Source organism: Mustelus asterias, chromosome 10, assembly GCF_964213995.1.
Source record: "Mustelus asterias chromosome 10, sMusAst1.hap1.1, whole genome shotgun sequence".
Classification (NCBI taxonomy): domain Eukaryota; kingdom Metazoa; phylum Chordata; class Chondrichthyes; order Carcharhiniformes; family Triakidae; genus Mustelus; species Mustelus asterias.
The window spans coordinates 3,448,316-3,470,185 of NC_135810.1; the positions used below are offsets into that span (position 1 = coordinate 3,448,316).

At 44.7% G+C, this 21,870-nt stretch overlaps 1 protein-coding gene across 2 annotated transcripts in view; it reads right to left on the bottom strand.

Annotated features, from left to right (window-relative positions):
* Positions 1-21,870, bottom strand: part of pcca (propionyl-CoA carboxylase subunit alpha) — a 374,693-nt gene that overhangs the window by 95,683 nt on the left and 257,140 nt on the right. For both annotated transcript variants that reach the window (XM_078221544.1, XM_078221545.1), the window contains exon 21: positions 15,868-15,921. In XM_078221544.1, coding sequence (XP_078077670.1) covers positions 15,868-15,921 — 54 coding nt within the window. The remainder of the gene's footprint in view (positions 1-15,867; positions 15,922-21,870) is intronic.

Here is a 21,870-nt window from a genome sequence, read left to right on the forward strand (position 1 = left end):
TGCCAACAAGCTCTTACGGTTCTGCCAACGGCACACCCCCGCTGCGGCTTTCCTGGTGGCGAGGAGTATGTTTAGCAGGAAACTCCATGGACAACGATGAGACTATAAGATGCCGCTGCCAGTGAGCGTGTGCTGCCTTCCCCCCACCGCGAAACACGCCACAGAGGGGGAGGGAAACTACAGTGCGAGTGAAGCGCCATGTGTCCAGTTTACAACTGCAGAAAATTATTGTGCAACAAAAGGTACCCTTTCCTCAAGCTTTTCTTTAAAAAATCATTTATACTAACTCTCGCTTCTAAGGCGGTTATGGGTCCAAGAAGCCCCACTCCAAAAACGAGGGTACAAAATGAAGGCAGATACGCCAATGCAGTATTGAGGGACTTGGAGGTGCTGCATCCATTCTCAGGTAGTTATAAAAGTTCCCTGGGCACTACTTCAAAGAAGAGCAGGCGTGAAGGGGGGCAGGGATTGTCCCTGGTGTCCTAAGTTTGAGTGTCAATATTTATCCCCCCCAACCAACACCACTAAAACAGATTATCTGTTCATTGTCACGTTGCTGTTTGTGGGAGTTTGCTGCGCCCAAATTGTCTGCTGCTTTCCCACATTCTACACTTCAAAGGTACTTATTTGGCTACAAAAAGCATTTTGGGAAGTCATGAAAAGGCGGTAAACAAATACAAATCCTTCTTTTCTGTCATTAATACTTTCTCACACTGCATAAAAAAAAGCCAAATGGGCTGATGCTTGCCATTGATCTGAACCACTCTGAGCAATGAATAAAACACACATTGGTTTATTTATTTTTTCACTGACTGGAACTACACAGGATATGGTAGCACAGCCAAGATCAATAATTTGGTCATGTGGAAAACCACAGTCTTGAATCTATCACTTATCATTCCATGGTAATTGAAGCACCACCTAAGGTTTACACAATTAAACTACACTGCATTGTATAGCTAGGATACATAAATTGCTCAATAGGCCATTCAGCCCATCACCAACTCTTTGAAATAGCTCTCTAATTAGTCCTGATGCCCCTGTGCTTTCCTCAAAACCCTGCAAATTATTTTATCCAACACCCTTTCAAAACTTACTATTGAATCTGCTTCCAGATCACAATAACTCACTGCATTAAAACAAAATTCTCCTCATCTCTCCCCAGGTTTTTGCCAATTACTTAAATCTGCGCTTCTGGTTACCGAATGCCCTTGAATGCCCTTATGTACCCCATTAGTACCTCCAAATTTGGAACTCCTCAACTGAGTGCATTTCAGAGGAGAGGTGGTGGGGGCACGGCCCAAACCTCAATGCCCAGAGCAGCATTTTCCTCTACGATCACACTTTGAGATCAGAAATGAGCATTAATAATGCGATGTGAGGTGAGGCGATTGACAATACAAAACAATTTTCAGCTTCCATCTCAGAGCTCCCTGCTGCTGAATATAGCAGCAGAATACCAAATCTACCCTATCTGTGACCAAAGTGTTTCTACACAGCAATTTCTCGTTAAAAAAAAGTAAAGCACGATGTTTTCCTTATTAATGCACTTTTTTTAAAAAAATGGTGATTGTAGAAGACACAAAGCACATGGTTCTGGAACAGCACCAAGCACAGGTCCAATAAAATATGACTCAAAATGTGATGAACACAAGTATACATGGTCAATCTGCAGCTTTCACTATTCAAATAAACCAAAAGTGACTTAATACTCCTGATTATGTCTACCTGTTGCATCAAAGAGCTTTTTCAAAGCAGTCTCATTCATGATATGTAAATACCCTTAAGTAGGATTAAACTGGATCCATTTGAAAATTCTATTTAAGAGCTGTCTTGAATAATAGATGAGTGGTGCAGAGGATCATAGAACACTATCAATTTGCCTCAGGGAGTTGGATCTGAGCCCCATTCGCACCAATGGATGAAAGTCTCATCACAAACGACAATTAAGGTTTCCAACAGAAATCCTTTCAGGCGGCCCCAGTGGACGCGAGCCCCCGGTGCAGAGCTGGCCATCATTTTGGCACAAACTGGGCAATCGCGATAAGCTTGTTTACGCTGAGGATAATGATCAATCCAGTTCCAGGCTGATATTGCTGGATTCGATTGGAGTGCCAGGCACGCACCACCCCTCAGCAACATAAAAGTGTCACCTCTGAGTTCTGAAGCACCATAAGTGATGCACAGACACAGTGGGTGTGACGACAGAGCACAACATTGGTCCTTATAGAGGAGCTCAGCCAAGTGACACATACCAGGGCTTTCAATTCAGCAGAGGGGAGCCAAGACCGAGTATTGATACAATCAAATCAAATCAAAAATGGGGCAGCACGGTAGCACAGTGGTTAGCACTGCTGCTTCATAGCTCCAGGGACCTGGGTTCGATTCCCGGCTTGGGTCACTGTCTGTGTGGAGTTTGCACATTCTCCTCGTGTCTGCGTGGGTTTCCTCCGGGTGCTCCGGTTTCCTCCCACAGTCCAAAGATGTGCAGGTTAGGTTGATTGGCCATGCTAAAAATTGCCCTTAGTGTCCTGAGATGTGTAGGTTAGAGGGATTAGTGGGTAAATACGTAGGGATATGGGGGTAGGGCCTGGGTGGGTTTGTGGTCGGTGCAGACTCGATGGGCCGAATGGCCTCTTTCTGTACTGTAGGGTTTCTATGATTTTATACAGGGTGTTAAACGGGCAGCCAACTCACACTAGAATGATAGAATCCCTACAGTGCAGAAAGAAGTCATTCAGTCCATCGAGCCTGGCCATTTCTCCATAACCCCACGAATTTACCCTGCTAATCTCCCTTACACTAAGGGACAATTTATCATGGCCAATCAACCTAACCAGCACATCTGGGGACTGTGGGAGGAAACTGGAGCACCCGGAAGTAACACACGCAGACACGGGGAAATGTGCAAACTTCACACAGTGATCCGAAGCTGTTGGAACCTCCATTTTAGATCCCACCACAAAGCTGAAAGTTCTGCATTTAGAACACATTGGAAACAATTGTGGACCATAGCATCCGGGTCGCTGTTGACAATGTACTGGAACTTGCTGCTATAATAGTGCCTTTTACCTAATCTTTCCAATACAGCTGATATTTTTCATCTTAATTTTCCTCAAGTCTGCCTCAATAATTATGCTTTATGTTAAAATATCTTCTACTTTAGTCTTTCTAGGGGAAATCTTAAATTTGTGGCTCCCAGTTACCGATTCTCGAACAACGGAAATCATCTTTCTCTCCCAAAACTTTTCATAATTTTGAATACTTCTGCTAGATTCCCCTTGTCCTTCACTGCTGCACTGGTTAAATCTAGGGCGGCACGGTGGCACAGTGGTTAGCACTGCTGCCTCACAGCGCCAGGGACCCAGGTTCCATTCCTGGCTTGGGTCACTGTCTGTGCGGAGTCTGCACGTTCTCCCCGTGTCTGCGTGGGTTTCCTCCGGGTGCTCCGGTTTCCTCCCACAGTCTGAAAGACGTGCTGATTTGGCGTGTTGGCCGTGCTAAATTCTCCCTCAGTCTACCTGAAAAGGCACCGGAGTGGGATTTCCACAGTAACTTAATTGCAGTGTTAATGTAAGCCCACTTGTGACACTAATAAATAAACTTTACTTTTCCTTAGTTTTTCCAAATCTCTAACCAAAATGTATTCTCTGACCTTAGTATTATACGAATGAACCCGAGCTCATTGGCTGCTGAAACTCTCATCCATGTATGTTACCTCCAGACTCAACAATTCTAATGCTCTCACACCTCAATCCTGCTCATCCAGAGCTCCGCTGCCTCTCACACAGCTCACACTAGAATGATAGAATCCCTACAGTGCAGAAAGATGTCATTCAGTCCATCGAGCCTGCACTGACTATCCCACCCGTTCATTTCCCCATAACCCCATGTATTTACCCTGCTAATCTCCATTACACTAAGGGACAATTTAGCATCGTCAATCCACCTAGCCAGCACATCTTGGGATTGTGAGAGGAAACCGGAGCACCTGGAGGAAATGCACGCAGATACGGGGAGAATGTGCAAACTCCACACAGACAGAATTGAATCTGGGTCCCTGGCGCTGTGATGCAGCAGTGCTAACCACTGTGCCAACCATGCCAAAGCCCCATTCACCCGTCCCTCTCTGTGCTCATTGACATATATTAGCTCCCAGTCTGGCAAGACTCCACTTTTAAATTCTCATCCTGGTTTTCAAATCCCTCCATGGCCTCACCCCTCCTCATCTCTGTAGCGGCCAGCCTTACCACCCTTCAAGATTTTGGTGTACCTCAATTCCAGAATCTTGTGCATCCCTGATACACATCAACCCATCATCAGAGGGCAGCCTGGCCTTCAGTGGCCAAGATCTGAAGCTTCAGATTTTCTTAATTAAACCACCCCCCTGCCACCTCTCTCCTTTAAAGTACTCCTTAAACTTTACTGCTCTGACCAAGCCTCTGGTTACCTGTCCTAATACCACTTTAACTGATTCGGTATTGAATCTTGTCCAATTATGCTATTCCCTTGTTATGTTTTTATTACATTAATAGTGCTATATAAGTACCAATAGTTGTCATTTTGTTGAACATTTTTAATCAGTCCGACTCCTTTCTTTAACGAGGTGCCAAAAAAAAACCCTCTGTAACGGATCCATAGCAGGTTCAAAAAGGATTCATGCTGCAATATCAAGTAACATTTAACCTTGACAAGCAAAAAGCATTTTGGGACTGTGCAGATTATGTTCTCATTACACTGAATGTTTTTATTCCACTCCATTCTCCAGTTACTCATGATAACAGTGCATGTTACTGCATTGTAAGAATGACAGGTTAGGTAGTTGGCAAGGTACTGCCACCACACAAGCACCAACACAAATACCAGCTCACGGAGTGATGCCTTTCGAGAAATCCCCACATCAGTTCGGAGATCGGAACTTGGGATGGGATGTGCTGCCTAGATCGTGCTCAGTTGAGAGAACTGCCAACCCTGTTTCATTATTAAGCTGTCAATGTAAATAGGCTACGAGAGTTAATCATGTAAATGAAAATGGTGCGTGACTGCAGTGGGGGGGTACCCTTTACGGAATGGGTCAAGTAACATTATAGGGACCAGCGCAGGAGAAGCTCTAACCTGCATCTAACTTGCACTCTTCCTGACCTAGGACGAGTTGATGCTGTCACTGCCGAGAGGAAAGATGTTTCATTCCCCGATGCAATTATTCATTGATGTGAGCACCAAGACAGAAGCAAAATCAAACCAAAAAAAAAGAACGAAGAAAAGCAGTACAATCTGGTAGCTACAGTTTTATTAGCTACTAGTAAAATGGGCAGCAGGCATTTGCTGGTTTAAGACACTGGATTGTGCTTAACTCCACAATTAAGCATGACCATTGCTCAGGATAACAAATGTTAAATGCTTCCATGGGAATTCTTTAAGGGATGTATTAATTTCCCTGCCAGGAGATACATTAATACCAATAACAGGAGAACGGTATTTCACCAGATATTCCATTGCATAGAACTGCACAGAAACTACAGCACAAAAACAGGCCATTCGGCCCACCTGGCCTATGCTGGTGTTGATGCTCCACACAAGCTTCATCCTCCACACAAGCTTCATCCCACCTCTACAACAACAACTTGTTTTAAATGGCCGATTTAACGTAATAAAACATCTCAAGGTGCTTCAATGGAGTGTTATTAAGCAACATGACACCCAGAGTCTTAAGGAAATAATAGGGCAAGTGACCAGAAGCTTTGTCAAGGGGATAATTTTTAAGGAGCAATGTGAGGGAGGAGAATGAGATAGAGAGCAGCACAGTGGCACAGTGTTTAGCACTGCTGTCTCACAGCTCCAGGGACCCAGGTTTGATTCCTGGCTTGGGTCACTGTCTGTGTGGACTCTGCACATTCTCCCCGTGTCTGTGTGGGTTTCCTCCGGGTGCTCCAGTTTCCTCCCACAGTCTGAAAGACATGCTGGTTAGGTGCATTGGCCATGCGAAATTCTCCCTCAGTGTACCCGAACAGGCACCGGAGTGTGGCGACCAGGGGATTTTGACAGTAACTTCATTGCAGTGTTAATGTTAGCCCACATGTGACTAATAAATAAACTTTCACTTTAGAAGAGGTTTTGAGAAGAAAATTTCAGAGCCTAGGGCCTCAGTACCTGAAGATACGGCCAATGATGGAGCAATTAAAATGGGAGTTGCTCAAGAGGCCTGAATTAGAAGGATTCAGAGGGTTGTGGGGCTAGAGGAGATTACAGGGACAGGGAGGGGAGGAAGGTTTGGAAACGAGGAGGAATATTTGAAAATTGCGGCTCTGCGTAATGTAGAGCCAACATGGATTAGCAAGCACAGGAACCTGATGCCAACATGGGCACGGCAGCATAGCTTTGGGTGAGCTCAAGTTTACAAGTAGCAAACATTAAGCAAATCAAAGTATAGCCAGCGAATAAATTCAGTCATAACACCAAAAAATCAAGGCGTAATAAAATAACGCATAATTAGTAATCAGAGTCTGAAGCCTTCACTGAAAAAACTAACAGCAGAATTATGCTTGCCATTAATGTCAGTAAATCAAGTGAATCATTATATCCCAGCTGATGCCCTTCTAACTGGCAACAGGACTGGATTTACAATCAGTCCCCTTACAATGCAAAGGTCAGTGGAGTACGTGCTAAGTAGCATCATGCTGGCAAAGGAAGCTGAAGTGGTACTGACAGCCGGAAAAAATACTGATGCACAAAACGCCACACTGAACTTGCCGAATGTAGATCAGGTAGCCAAACAGAGCAGGTAGCGCAAAAGCAGTGAGAAGAGGCACATCAGAGTGGCTTGTTGCAACTTAAAAATGCGAAACACATGTTCAAAGATGCAACAATACGCTGAGCTAACAATTGTACAGGAAAACCGTCTGGACTAAAACTAATTGGAAGTAGAATTCAGCAGTCTGAATTTAGTTTCAATAGCTGAATCGATATTTAACAAATTGGCAAAAGGGGGCAAGATGAGGTTTTTTAAAACACAGAGTCATGATGATCTGGCATTCTGGATTACTTTCTAAAGGCAATTGAATAAAGGATTGAAGTGGACCCATTAGAATCATACAGTACAACTGGTGGCCATTGGACCCATCACACCTGTGCCAGCTCTTGCAAAAAGCCCCCTTACCCTCCTGCTCGATCCCACACCTCTACAAGTAACATTATTTCAAAAGATAGTGATTTGGTCGTACAGAGCTTGAGTATCAGGACAGTTCACAAAGAATATCAATAATAAGGGAAATTTGGCATGTCAGCTACGACTCTCACCAGTTTTTACAGATGCATCATAGAAAGCATTCTTTCTGGTTGTATCACAGTTTGGTATGGCTCCTGCTCTGCCCAAGACCGCAAGGAACTACAAAAGGTCGTGAATGTAGCCCAATCCATCACACAAACCAGCCTCCCATCCATTGATTCCCATCTACACTTCCCGCTGCCTCGGAAAACCAGCCAGCATAATCAAGGACCCCACGCACCCCGGACATTCTCTCTTTCACCTTTTTCCGTTGGGAAAAAGATACAAAACTCTGAGGTCACTTACCAACCGACTCAAGAACAGCTTCTTCCCTGCTGCCATCAGACTTTTGAATGGACCTACCTTGCATTAAGTTGATCTTTCTCTACACCCTAGCTATGACTGTAACACTACATTCTGCACTTTCTTGTTTCCTTCTCTATGAACGGTATGCTCTGTCTGTATAGAACAAAGAACAAGAACAAAGAACAGTACAGCACAGGAAACAGGCCCTTCGGCCCTCCAAGCCTGTGCCGCTCCTTGGTCCAACTAGACCAATCGTTTATATCCCTCCATTCCCAGGCTGCTCATGTGACTATCCAGGTAAGTCTTAAACGATGTCAGCGTGCCTGCCTCCACCACCCTACTTGGCAGCGCATTCCAGGCCCCCACCACCCTCTGTGTAAAAAAATGTCCCTCTGATATCTGAGTTATACTTCGCACCTCTCACCTTGAGCCCGTGACGCCTCATGATCGTCACCTCCGACCTGGGAAAAAGCTTCCCACTGTTCACCCTATCTATACCCTTCATAATCTTGTACACCTCTATTAGATCTCCCCTCATTCTCCGTCTTTCCAGGGAGAACAACCCCAGTTTACCCAATCTCTCCTCATAGCTAAGACCCTCCATACCAGGCAACATCCTGGTAAACCTTCTCTGCACTCTCTCTAACGCCTCCACGTCCTTCTGGTAGTGCGGCGACCAGAACTGGACGCTGTACTCCAAATGTTGTCTAACCAGCGTTCTATACAGCTGCATCATCAGACTCCAGCTTTTATACTCTATACCCCGTCCTATAAAGGCAAGCATACCATATGCCTTCTTCACCATCTTCTCCACCTGTGTTGCCACCTTCAAGGATTTGTGGACTTGCATACCTAGGTCCCCCTGTGTTTCTATACTCCTGATGACTCTGCCATTTATTGTATAGCTCCTCCCTACATTATTTCTTCCAAAATGCATCACTTAGCATTTATCCGGATTAAACTCCATCTGCCACTTTTCCGCCCAATTTTCCAGTCTATCTATATCCTGCTGTATTGTCCGACAATGCTCTTCACTATCCGCAAGTCCAGCCATCTTCGTGTCATCCGCAAACTTGCTGATTACACCAGTTACACCTTCTTCCAAATCATTTATATATATCACAAATAGCAGAGGTGCCAGTACAGAGCCCTGCGGAACACCACTGGTCACAGACCTCCAGCCGGAAAAAGACCCTTCGACCACTACTCTCCGTCTCCTATGGCCAAGCCACTTCTCCTTGTATCCCATGAGCCTTAACCTTCTTAACCAACCTGCCATGTGGGACTCTGTCAAATGCCTTACTGAAATCCATATAGACGACATCCACGGCCCTTCCTTCATCAACCGTTTTTGTCATAGTGTGCAAGAAACAATACTTTTCATACATGTGACAATAATAAATCAAATCAAATCAAAACAATTCATACTTCATGAGAAGAGAGTGCTGATTGGTTGCCAGATTGCCAACTTGTCTCTTTTTTCAGGAAAACATTTCAGCGGTTTCCATTGGGCACTCTGTTACACAGAGCTCAGAGCACACAACTGATCATTGTGGAAAAGCAAATAAATCTTTACAGAATTAGGAATATAAGTGAGTATGCATGTGCACACACGTATGTACGTCATGTGTGTGTCTGTGTGGAAGTCATCTCTGAACTAAATGTGGTTAGTGACTGCTTATCTCCATAATTAGCATTCACTCACAAAACTGCATCCTTGGAAAAATCTGAGGTTACTACAATGTTGATATTAACGGTCACACATTTATTCAGCACCTTTAATGTCGAAAAACATTTCAAAGGAGCATTATCAAACAAGAATTTGCACAGTGGATAGCACTGCTGCCTCACAGCGCCAGGGACCCGGGTTCAATTCTGGCCTTATGTCACTGTCTGTGTGAAGTTTGTACATTCTTCCCGTGTCTGCGTGGGTTTCCTCCGGGTGCTCCAAAGATGTACCGGTTAGGTTGGTTGATGATGTTGAATTGCCCCTTACTGTCCCAAGATGTGTAGGTTAAGGGGATTGCAGTAGGGATTCTATGATTCGAAGGGAAGGGTACAGTTCAAACTGCTGACCTGTTTTAGGGAGCTGCACGGTGGCACAGTGATTAGCATTGCTGTGTCACAGAGCCAGGGACCCAGGTTCAATTCCGGTCTTGGGTGACTGTGTGGAGTTTGCATGTTCTCCCCGTGTCTGTATGGATTTCCTCCCACATTCCAAGAGATGCAGGTTAGGTTGATTGGCCATGCTGAATTGCGTCTCAGTGCCGAGGGACTAGCAGGCTAAATGCGTGAGGTTATGGGGATAGGGCCTGAGTGGGACTGTGGTCCATGTCAACTTGATGGGTTGAATGGCCTCCTTCTGCACTGTAAGTAACATCATCAACTTGTATTAATATAACACGTTTATCATCGTCAAAACGTCATAGTGTTACATGGGTGCAGTAACAACAAAGTATGACACTAGTTGTGGACGGAGTTATCAGGATAGGTGTGGAGATACATTTTAAAGAGTACCTCAAAGAAAGAGAACACGGTATAGATGCCAAAGGATTTGGAAGGGAATTCCAGAGCTGAGGGCCAGCCAGTTTAAGGCACGGCCACCAACGATAAAGTGATCAAAATTGGGGATGTGCAAGATGGCAGAACTGGAAACATTCAAAGAAGATTTCACAGCTTTGGATTTAGAACCAAATAGATTTTGTTGTACCTGCACAAGCTTATATTAGGATATTGATACAATCCCCTGAAAAGATAACATAGTGGCTGAGGAAGGCATAATGGTAATTATAGAAAAAAATGCTACTTAGACTATCTTTATACAGCACATTGAATGTAATAAAATGTCTCAGGACACTTTGCAGGAGAGATTAGCAAACAAAATTTGACATCAAGCCATCAAAGGAGATAGTGGGATAGGTGACCATAAACTTGGTCAAAGAGATAGGTTTTATGGAGTGTCCTAAACGAAAACAAATAGGGAACTGCAAATCGAGTCCAGTACTGACTCAGCTGTACTCTCCTGGTTCAGTATTCTCACTGGCACTGGTGTAATGGGACTCCCAGATAACATTGCAGTAAATGTGCGTCAATGGAGGAAACATTAGGCACAGTCGTCAAAAATCATCACTCACTTTATACATCATCAGCAACTGGGCTGAAGGACTGGAACTTGGATTGGTGAACTTTTTTAGAAAACTGGATTGATTGGAAGTTTTGAAGCTTCAAAGATCTCGTCTGGGATTTCAAACAGCAGCGGTGACCACGGAACTCTGTCGAACTTCAGCCGCTCCTGGATGAAATGTAGGAGTGGAGAGGGGGCTTCTGGATACCTGTGGCCTCAGAAAACTAACCTGACAACCATAAGGAAATAAGAACTAGGAGCAGGAGTAGGCCATCTGGCCCCTCGAGTCTGCTCCGCCATTCAATAAGATGATGGCTGATCTTTTCGTGGACACAGCTCCACTTACCCACCCGCTCACCATAACCCTTAATTCCTTTACTGTTCAAAAATTTATCATTCAATGAGGTAGCCTCAGCTGCTTCACTGGGCAGGGAATTCCACAGATTCACAACCCTTTGTGTGAAGAAGTTTCTCCTCAACTCAGTCCTAAATCTGCTCCCCTTTATTTTGAGGCCATGTCCCCTAGTTCTAGTTTCACCCGCCAGTGGAAACAACCTCCATGCTTCTATCTTCTCTGCAGGTGAGTGGCAAAAGCACTCTCCACATCCCCTCAGCCATTAACCCTCTCGGATGACTTCTTGGAAAGTTCTTCCTGCTCAACGATCATATGATTTTCTAGCACTGAATGACTTAGGGACACAGGGAGTGGAAGAGGCCATACAACCCCCTGTGGAAGAGGCCATACAACCGTTCAAGCCCATCCAGAGCATCCAAACAAACAATTACTAAAGACCGTCCGGTCCAGTCAGCTTGTCCTACACAACCATGATACCATGTGTGTCACAATATATCCACTCACCAGCCCACCCAAAACAACGTGATTTCAAAGAACAAAGAAAATTACAGAACAGGAACAGGCCGTTCAGTCCTCTAAGCCTGCACCGACCATGCTATCCCACTGAACTAAAGCCCCCTATCCCTCTGTGTAAAAAACTTGCCTCGTACATCTCCTTTAAACCTTGCCCCTCACACCTTAAATCTATGCCCCCTGGTAATTGACTCTTCCACCCTGGGAAAAAGCTTCTGACTATCCACTCTGTCCATGCCCCTCATAATCTTGTAGACTTCTATCAGGTCGCCCCTCAACCTCTGTCATTCCAGTGAGAACAAAACAAGTTTCTCCAACCTCTCCTCATAGCTAATGCCCTCCATGCCAGGCAACATCCTGGTAAATCTTCTCTGTACCCTCTCCAAAGCCGCCACATCCTTCTGGTAGTTTGACCAGAATTGAACACTATATTCCAAGTACAGCCTAACTAAGGTTCTATAAAGCTGCAACATGACTTGCCAATTTTTAAACTCAATGCCCCAGCCGACAAGCATGCCGTATGCCTTCTTGACTACCTTCTCCACCTGCGTTGCCACTCTCAGTGACTTGTGTACCTGTACACCCAGATCCCTTTGCCTTTCAATACTCTTAACGGTTCTGCCATTTACTGTATATTTCCTATCTGTATTAGACCTTCCAAAATGCATTACCTCACATTTGTCCGGATTAAACTCCATCTGCCATCTCTCCATCCAAGTCTCCAACTGATCTATATCCTGCTGTATCCTCTGACGGTCCTCATCGCTATCCACCAATCTTTGTGTCGTCTGCAAACTTACTAATCAAACCAGTTACATTTTCCTCCAAATCATTTATATATATTACAAACAGCAAAGGTCCCAGCACTGATCCCTGAGGAACGCCACTAGTCACAGCCCTCCATTCAGAAATGCACCCTTCCACTGCTACCTTCTGTCTTCTATGACTGAGCCAATTCTGTATCCACCTTGCCAGCTCACCTCTGATCCCATGCAACTTCACCTTCTGCACCAGTCTGCCATGAGGGACCTTGTCAAAGGCCTTACTGAAGTCCATGTAGACAACATCCACTGCCCTACCCTCATCAATCATCTTTATCACATCCTCGAAAAACTCGATCAAGTTAGTGAGATACGACCTCTCCTTCACAAAACCATGTTGCCTCTCGCTAATATGTCCACTTATTTCCAAGTGGGAGTATATCTTGTCTCGAAGAATCCTCTCCAATAATTTCCCTGTCACTGACGTAAGGCTCACCGCCTGTAATTACCTGGATTATTCTTGCTACCCTTCTTAAACAAAGGAACAACATTGGCTATTCTCCAATCCTCTGGGACCTCCCTGTAGCCAGTGAGGATACAAAGATTTCTCTCAAGGCCCCAGCAATTTCCTCCCTTGCCTCTCTCAGTATTCAGGGGTATCAGGCCCTGGGGCTTGTCCACCTTAATGTTTCTCAAGAACCCCAATACCTCCTCCTTTTTGATCTCAACATGACTCAAACTATCTAAACACCCTTCCCCAGACTCATCATCCATCAAGTCCTTCTCTTTGGTGAATACTGACGCAAAGTACTCATTTAATACCTCGCCCATTTCCTCTGGCTCCACGCATAGATTCCATCCCCTGTCCTTGAGTGGGCCAACCCTCTCCCTGGTGACCCTCTTGCTCTTTATGTATGTATAAAAATCTCCTGGGAGGGGCAAATAAACAGGTACAATCTGACGACAAATTTGGGAATAAACATCTGGGAAATTCCACTGTGGCCCATATAGATGATCAAAACTCGTCCATAAGGTCACTCTATCCCTGAATTGCCTTCAGTATCTATCTTCTATAAGCGGAGATGTCCACTCAGCCAGAAACAGACCCAGCTCTCACTTGAAGGAACTCGATGAGTCAGCAACAACTGTCTAGACTGATCTGATCCAGTGATCCATTATTCTCTGTGAACGCTCCACCGATTTACTTACCGATTGTGGCTGAACTTTACCTCGGCTCCATTCGCCCACTTTAGGGTCATAACCCTTACCTAACATAAGCCCAATAATCTCAGTCTTGAAAATTTCCAAATTGATTGCTGGCATTCGCAGCTTTTTGGGGAGGGACCTTTCCCCACTCCGCCTCTGCGGTGGCTGCCCCTAACTCCATAGCGTCCCTCAGCACATAGTCCTGGAGCTTGGAATGTGCCAGTCTGCAACACTCAATCATGAACAACTCTTTACACTGGAAAATCAGCAAGTTTCATGCAGACCATAGAGTGACTTTCACAGAATTGATGGTTCCCTGAGAACAGCCTGTTGAGCACAGAGTCCTGGGTCAAATGTTGAGCAGCCGGGTCATCCAAAGGGACTTTGATGTTCAAGGGACCTGGGTGCCCTTGCTCGTGAATCACTGAATGCTAGCATGCATGTGCAGCAAGTAATTACAAAGGCCTTCATCACAAAGGGATTTCAATGAAGAATGAAAGAGGTCTTGATGTAATTGTATCGAGGCTTGGTGAGACCACATCCAGAGCATTCTGTACAGAATGAGAGGTAACCTTATTGAAACTTACAAAATTTTTACTGTGCATGACATGGGAGATGTAGATGGGATGTTTCCCCTGGTTGGTGTCTACTACAGCATTGTTGCTCAATCATACTAACTGGCGGCTCTCTAAAGCGGGACTTCCTCCCGAGTGGAGGTGCGGAAGTTCCACCTGCAGCCAATCAACGCTCAATGAAATGTAAATTGGCTGCAGCGCAGTCAGAGGGGATATGTGTCCCGCCAACTCTTCAGACGGGAAACAAGACCCCGCCATCCAAAACATTCAGGCTCAGACTAAATCACTTTCGGGGCAATCATACAAAAACAAATTCTAAGTGCTGGAGGGTGCCTGGTGGGCAGTGCCAAGGTGCCAGGTTGGCACTGCCTGGGTGCCAGGCTGGCAGTATCAGGGTGCCAGGCTGATTGTATCAGGGTGCCAGGCTGGCACTGCCCATGGGGCACTGCCCTCCCGGCCCCCAAGGGACTTCAATGGCCTCTGGACCCACTGTCACGTCCCCGTTGCTGGGGACTATACATGATCCTCACTGGTGGGGACCTCCATTGGCGAGGACATTAAGGCAAGTGAGCCCGGACAACTGCATCCCGGACTCATGAATAATATTAAAATGAAGCAATAAATATTTAAATCAGCCTCGCACCCAAGGCTGATTATGCTGGCAGAATGCAGCCAGTAACATCGTGAGAGGCAAGAAACTGGGCACGAAGCCGGTTTCTTGCCTGATCTTAATGGCATAACGATGCAGTAAGATCGCCCCCTTTATCATTTTAAATACATTGGTTCAATCTTCAACATTCTAAGTTGCAGGAAATACAAACCAAGTTTATGTGGCCTGTTCAGGTCTAAATCCTGGGACCACTCAGGTGAATTTGTATTGTACTCCCTCTAAGACACATGGGGTAAGGTGTTCAAAACTGAACAGGTACTCTCGATTGAGATGGACCAAGGCTCCGTGCAGCTAAAGCATAACTTTCTCCCCCATTAAATTCCAACTCCCATGAGATAAAGGACAAAATTCCATTCAACCATTAATTACTCTGTACTCCTGTGCACCATCTGTTAGTGATGTGGGTACACGGACACCCAAATCCCTTTGCTCCTCCACAGCTCCTAGTCTCTCAACATCGAGAGGGACTGTACCAATGTGGTTTCTCAGATCCATACGCTTCCTCACAACGATCTCCATTTGCCAGCATCTATCCACATCCCTTGGCAACTTTGTACTTGCTGTGCCTTCTAAACTAATGTCACCTGCCAGATTTGGATGTACAACTTTCTATTCCTTCATCCAACTTCTTTACATGTTGAAAAGCAGAAGCTTGAGTACATCTTTGGGGAATATCACTTGTCCTATCCTGACTATCCTTTACCCTCACTGTTTGTTTACTATCTCCTAACCAACCCCGTGTCACAAGGTGACCTCCAATTCCACTCATTCGAATTCTTATTAATAATATCTTCTACGGAGCCATCTCAAATCCCTTCTGAAAGTCCATATGGGCAACACCCATTTACGTTCCCCGGTTCATCATAATGAGACGACAACACAGACCACATAGCCCAAGAACCAAACCTGGGGCCTTCAGGTTCAGATGCCTTTGCAACATTCATATGGTGCATTCACCGACACGTTCTGAATCTACTGAAGAATTCCTTACCAGTGGATTGGGGATGGAGAAAGTAAGTGCGGCATCATTTACCAGCAACCCTGCATGCATTACACCACATCACTGAAAGCATTTGAGAGCTGAACAACTTACCACAGTGCCCAGGTACTGAATTTTCATATTTCCAGCTGCATCTCGGGAAAGGCACTGAAAAAAAAAAAAAAATTTCTCACAATAGGAAATCTCAGAGGGTTAAAATCAATTATCAGCAAGCCAATTATCCAATAATGTTTTGATCTGGACATAAATAACCTTCATATAGGAAACCAAACTTTCTTCTTGTCACAACACGTTGTCGCAGTTGCAGCAAGACTGCTTTGTTGAATATACACAAGAGAAAACACTATTATTCGTTATGTCAAGGAATAAAAAAATCCAGTCCAGATGGGTGTACAAAAATTGCCAAGAAATGTTAAACTTTAACCCACTGAATAAGTAATAATTTCAAGACAAAACAATCCACAGATAAATTATTTGCTTATACAGATACATTGCCTTAAGAGTACAAACACTGTGCATAAAGTGTAAACAGCAAACCAAGCAGTTATAAAATGATATCTACTAAAGGAGCAGAGGCCTGAATTTTACACTCCCCCTACCATCCCAATTGAGTTCGGGCTGGGGGGATGGGGGGGGTTACATGGATGGAATTCCCTTCAGGTTCTCACCCATCCTGATCCAGACACCATTTTACGTTGGGCAGGCAGGGCCTTGGATGGTAAGCCCGCCCTTGTCCCAATTAAGATCTTTCTATGGCCACTTGAGGGCCTTTTCTCACACAGCCTCAATTTTTGCCTGGCAGACATTGGTTGGATCAGGGTTCAAAGCAGAAACATTTTCAATCCTCAATCTCGGGTGGGAAGCTGTGGTATGCTTCCATCGCAAGTCCCCTTCTGACTGGGTGCACCTTCCTCTCAAGAACCAGACACCTCCAAACCTCCCTCCCCTTCCCACCCATTTCAGCCAATCCCACAGTAAGACAATCATCCCCCCTCGTGACACTCCCAGGAGTTCCCTACCTTCCCCTTCCTGGGACCCCTATCACTTACCTGGCTTCCATGTCCCGACACTTAGTCCCAGACATGGCACCGCAGTGCCTCTTCCAGCCACTGCAGCGCTGTTTCTGGATGGGCTGGAGAGCTGTCGACCAATCGGATTGGCCGACAGCTCTCGAAGCCGGAGTTTTTTTCCAAGTGTGGAGAGAAGTCCCCTTGCTGGCAATCAACGTTCATTTGAGTGTAAAATGGTGGTGGGCCTGGGTGAGTCAATGGGGACACGTTCCGAAAAATTGAGGCCATAATTTTGACTCATGATCTGCACACGGTGACAGCAAACACAAATATTCTGCACAACATTCTGAATTAATCAAATCCTCCTGCTCTGCCCAAGACCGCAAGGAACTACAAAAGGTTGTGAATGTAGCCCAATCCATCACGCAAACCGGCCTCCCATTCATTGACTCTGTCTACACTTCCTGCTGCCTTGGCAAAGCAGCCAGCATAATTAAGGACCACACGTACCTTCTCTCTTCCACCTTCTTCCTTCGGGAAAAAGATACAAAAGTCTGAGGTCACGTACCAACCGACTCAGGAACAGCTTCTTCCCTGCTGCTGTCAGACCTTTGAATGGACCTACCTTGCATTAAGTTGATCTTTCTCTACACCCTAGCTATGACTGTAACACTACATTCTGCACTCTCTCGTTTCCTTCTATATGAATGGTATGCTTTGTCTGTATAGCGCGCAAGAAACAATACTTTTCACTGTATGTTAATACATGTGACAATAATAAATCAAATCAAATCAAATTAAAATCATGCAGCACAGCAGACCATTCAACCCATCAGGCCTGTGCTGGCTCCTTAAAATAACTATCCAACTTCTGTAGTCCCCACTACCCTGCTCTTTCCCCAAAGCACAGTCATTTTGTTTTACATTTCAAATATGTGACCAATTCCTCTGTGAAATTGAATCTGCTTTCACTGCGCTTAACAAGCAGCACATTCCAGATCACAGCAACTCACTTAGTTAAAACAAAAACTTCAACCCCCTCTGGTTCTTCGGTCAATTATCTTAAATCTGTGTCCTTTCATTCCAGACCTTTCTGTCACCCAAAACTCTGCATAGTTTTGTACACCTCTATTAAACCTCTCCTCTATTAAGTCTGTTTTCAACCTTCCCTGCTCGAAGGAGAATAATCCTAAGTTTATTGGAAGTAATCCAATTTCCTGAAGTTCATCACTTGGCAAAGCCAAGGCTTCAGGGAATAAAAAGTTTACAGTAAAGAAACAGCATGCATTTTTACTGTGCCCTTCACGACCTCAAAAGTTCTCAAAGTGCATCACAGCCAACAAAATATTTTTGAAATGCAGTCAAAGTTGTGATGTAGTGAAATGCAACAATCAATTTGTGAATAGCAAGGTTCCACAAATAACAATGAGATCCATGGTACCACAATCTGCGTCTTGTTGACATTGGTTGAGGGATAAATATTGGCAAGGACACCAGAAGGAACCACCTGTTTGTCTTGCAATAGTGTAAGACCCCAGAAATGAAGGATTTGTCATAGGAAGAGCGGTTGAGGAGGCTGGGTCTACACTCAATGGAGTTTACAAGGATGAGGGGGGATCAAATTGAAACTTACAAAATACTGAGAGGCCTAAATAGAGTGGGCGTGGAAAGGATGTTTCCACGAGTTAGAACTCGAGGGCACAACCTCAGAGTGAAGGGACGATCCTTTAAAACAGAGATGAGGAGGAATTTCTTCAGCCAGAGAGTGGTGAATTTGTGGAATTCTTTGCCGCAGAAGGCTGTGGAGGCCAGGTCATTGAGTGTCTTTAAGACAGAGATAGATAGGTTCTTGATTAGTAAGGGGATCAGGGGTTATGGGGAAAAGGAAGGAGAATGCCATGATTGAATGGCGGAGCAGACTCGATGGGCCGAATGGCCTAATTCTGCTCCTATATCTTATGGTCTTTCACAGAGCAGATTTTGGTTTAAGTCTTATCTGAAAGATGGGATTTGTGAAAATACAGCTCTCCCTCAGGAATGCACTGAAGTGTCAGTCCAGATTATAGTGCTCGGGTCCCCAGAGAAACAAACTGATGTGAGTATCTTTCACATCAAGACAAAATTCATTTGAGGTGAAATGTGATTTTCAATTTGCAGCAGAAGCCACGTGACGAGCAGCTTTATTCTCCCCTCATCTTCCATAGCAACAGATAATATACAGACAAGTTAGCATGAACAAAGGATGCTTAAGCTCTCCTGTCAATTTTTCCCTCCCTCCCCGTGGAGAACCGCCTCATTTTCCATTCAGCACCACTCCCCCACTGCGACATATCTCAAGAAAGTGGGGGAAAATCAAAGCAGCGCATGCCTCACCATAATGTTCTCTCTTCTCACCCCCTACCCATACAATGATTAAAGGATTCGAAAGGGTAGATAGAGAGAAACTCTTTCCTCTGGTAGGGGGAGTACAGAACAAGGGGGCAGGAGCTTCAAATTCGAGCCAGGCTGTTCAGCGATGATGTCAGGAAGCACTTCCTCACACAAATCTGGAACTACCTCCACCAAAAGGTTGTCAAGGCTGGGGAGGGCTGAGCTAAAAAATGTTAAAACAGAGAACAATAAGGCTTCTGCTCAGCATGGTTTATTAAGGGCTACAGAACCAAGCTGGTAGATGGAGTTCTGATACAGATCAGCCATGATCTAATCGAATGGCAGAACAAGCTCGAGGGGCTGAATCATTTCTTCCTGTTCTTATCTGAGCATTGCCATGGCTCCCAGGATCAGTCAAGTCTCACCCAAAGTGTTGCAACGGGTCAAGCAACTGTCCGAGTAGTAGTGGTCTGGTCAAAGGTGGCTACATATGGTGGGTTCAATCATCTCTGTTTCTGGTCACCATGCTTTAGGAAGGATGTGAGTGTCCTTGAGGGGGTGCAGAGGTGAGTTACCAGAATAGTCAAGGGATGAAGGAATTTAGTTATAAGGTTAATTTGAAGATGTTGGGATTGTGGAGAAAAGTAGGTTGAAGTGGAATCTGATAAGAGTCATAGAGTCCTACAGCACAGAAAAGGCCTTTGGTCCATTGAGTCTGCACCGACAATAATGACCAGCAAAGGCGTGCCAACCCCATTTTCCAGCACTTGTCCCATATCCTTGAATGTTACGATATTTCAAGTGCTCATCCAAATATTTTTTAAAGATTATAAGGTTTCCCACCTCCACTATCTTCCCAGGCAGTGTATTCCAGATTCTCACCACACTCTTGAATGAAAAATATTTTTCTCAAATCCCCTCTGAATCTTCTGCCACTCACCCTAAAACTATGCCCCCTCGTGAATGACCCCTTAACCAAGGGGAACAGCTGCTCCCTACTCACCCTGTCCATACCCCTCATAATCTTATACACCTCAATTATGTCTCCCCTCTAAAGAAAACAATCAAAGCCTATCCAGTCTCTCCTTATAGTTCCAATGCTCCATCCCAGGCAACATCCTGGTGAATCTCCCCTGTACCCCATCGAGTGTAATCGCATCCTTACTATAGAGAGGTGACCAGAACTGCACACAGCAGTCCAGCTGTGGCCTAACCAACGCTCTGCACAAACCCAACATTACCCCTTTACTCTTATACTCGATGCCACGACTGATAAAAACAAATGTCCCATATGCCCTCTGAATTATCCTATTCATCTGCTCTGCCGACTTCAGGGATCTGTGAAGAGGTGTATAGAATTATGGCAGCCTCAGGTGAGTTTGATAAAGAAAAGTTGTTTCCATTGGCTAATGATATAAAGACTAGGGGACATAAATTTAAGGTCCTGGACTAAAGAAAGATACAGAGGGGAGGAATTAAAGTGTGAGGAAGAATCTCTTACACAGCAAATAATTGGCTGGAACACACTGCCTACGGGGGTAGTGGAAACAGAGATAATCAATAATTTCAAAAGGAAATTGGGTGGACACTTGAGAGAAATAAATGTGTGGGGTTACAGGGGTAGAGCAAGGGAATGGAACTGACTGGATTGCTTTCCAGAGAGCAGGCATGGATTCCATGTGGTGAATCGACTTCTTATGTGGTGTTATGACTCCATGACTATTAGGGGAGGTGGTGGCGTAGTGGCATTGTCACTGGACTATTAATCCAGTTACCCAGCTAATGTTCTGGGGACCTGGGTTCAAATTCCGTCACGGCAGATGGTGGAATTTGAATTCAATAAAAAAGAATATCTGAAATTAAAAATCTACTGATGACCATGAAACCATTGTCGATTGTTGGAAAAGCCCATCTGGTCACTAATGTCCTTTAGGGAAATAAATTTGCCATCCTTACCCGGTCTGGCCTACATGTGACTCCAGGACTACAGCAATGTAGTGACTCTTAACTGCCCAAGCCGCTCGTTTCAAGGGCAATTAGAGATGGGCAATAAATGCTGGCCTTGCCAGCGACACCCATATCCCATTAACAAATAAATATGTCACGCCAGGATAGCATCAGCAGTCAATAGGTGCTGTGAAAGCACTGGGTAGGAAAAAAGGTTCGACAGACTCTGGGGCCCTGGATGACTGGCTGATAGGCATATACTGTCATTTCTTAGCTCCCAGGATATGACCCAGGTACTAAGAAAATCTTCATAGTAACTACATCCCTGCCACTGATCTCCTGCAATCCAATACAAGTTTATTACAGCAGGGAAAATGAAAACACTGTTGTACAATCTTTTTACACTCACATTAAAACTTCCTCCTGGGAAACAAATACATGAAACACGGAAGATTTGTTTTCATTCACAACTTACAGACTACTTCAGCTGGGGAACCAGGAATAGCTGCTACTTCCCACAACTCAACATAAACATTAGATTTTGGAAAACACAGAATAGGACAATGTGGAACTTGCTCAAGATGTATTTATTGTACACCATGCCAACATAAGTGAACAAAGTTTGGCCACTCGAGGAGTAAACAGCGGACTACACAGTCAAAATATTTTCATCCTCATTTTATTTTACAGTCAATTTTATAGACCATTTAAAAAGACTCCCTGAAGAATGATTCAATTTAAAGTATTTTCCTCATAAACATTGCTTAAT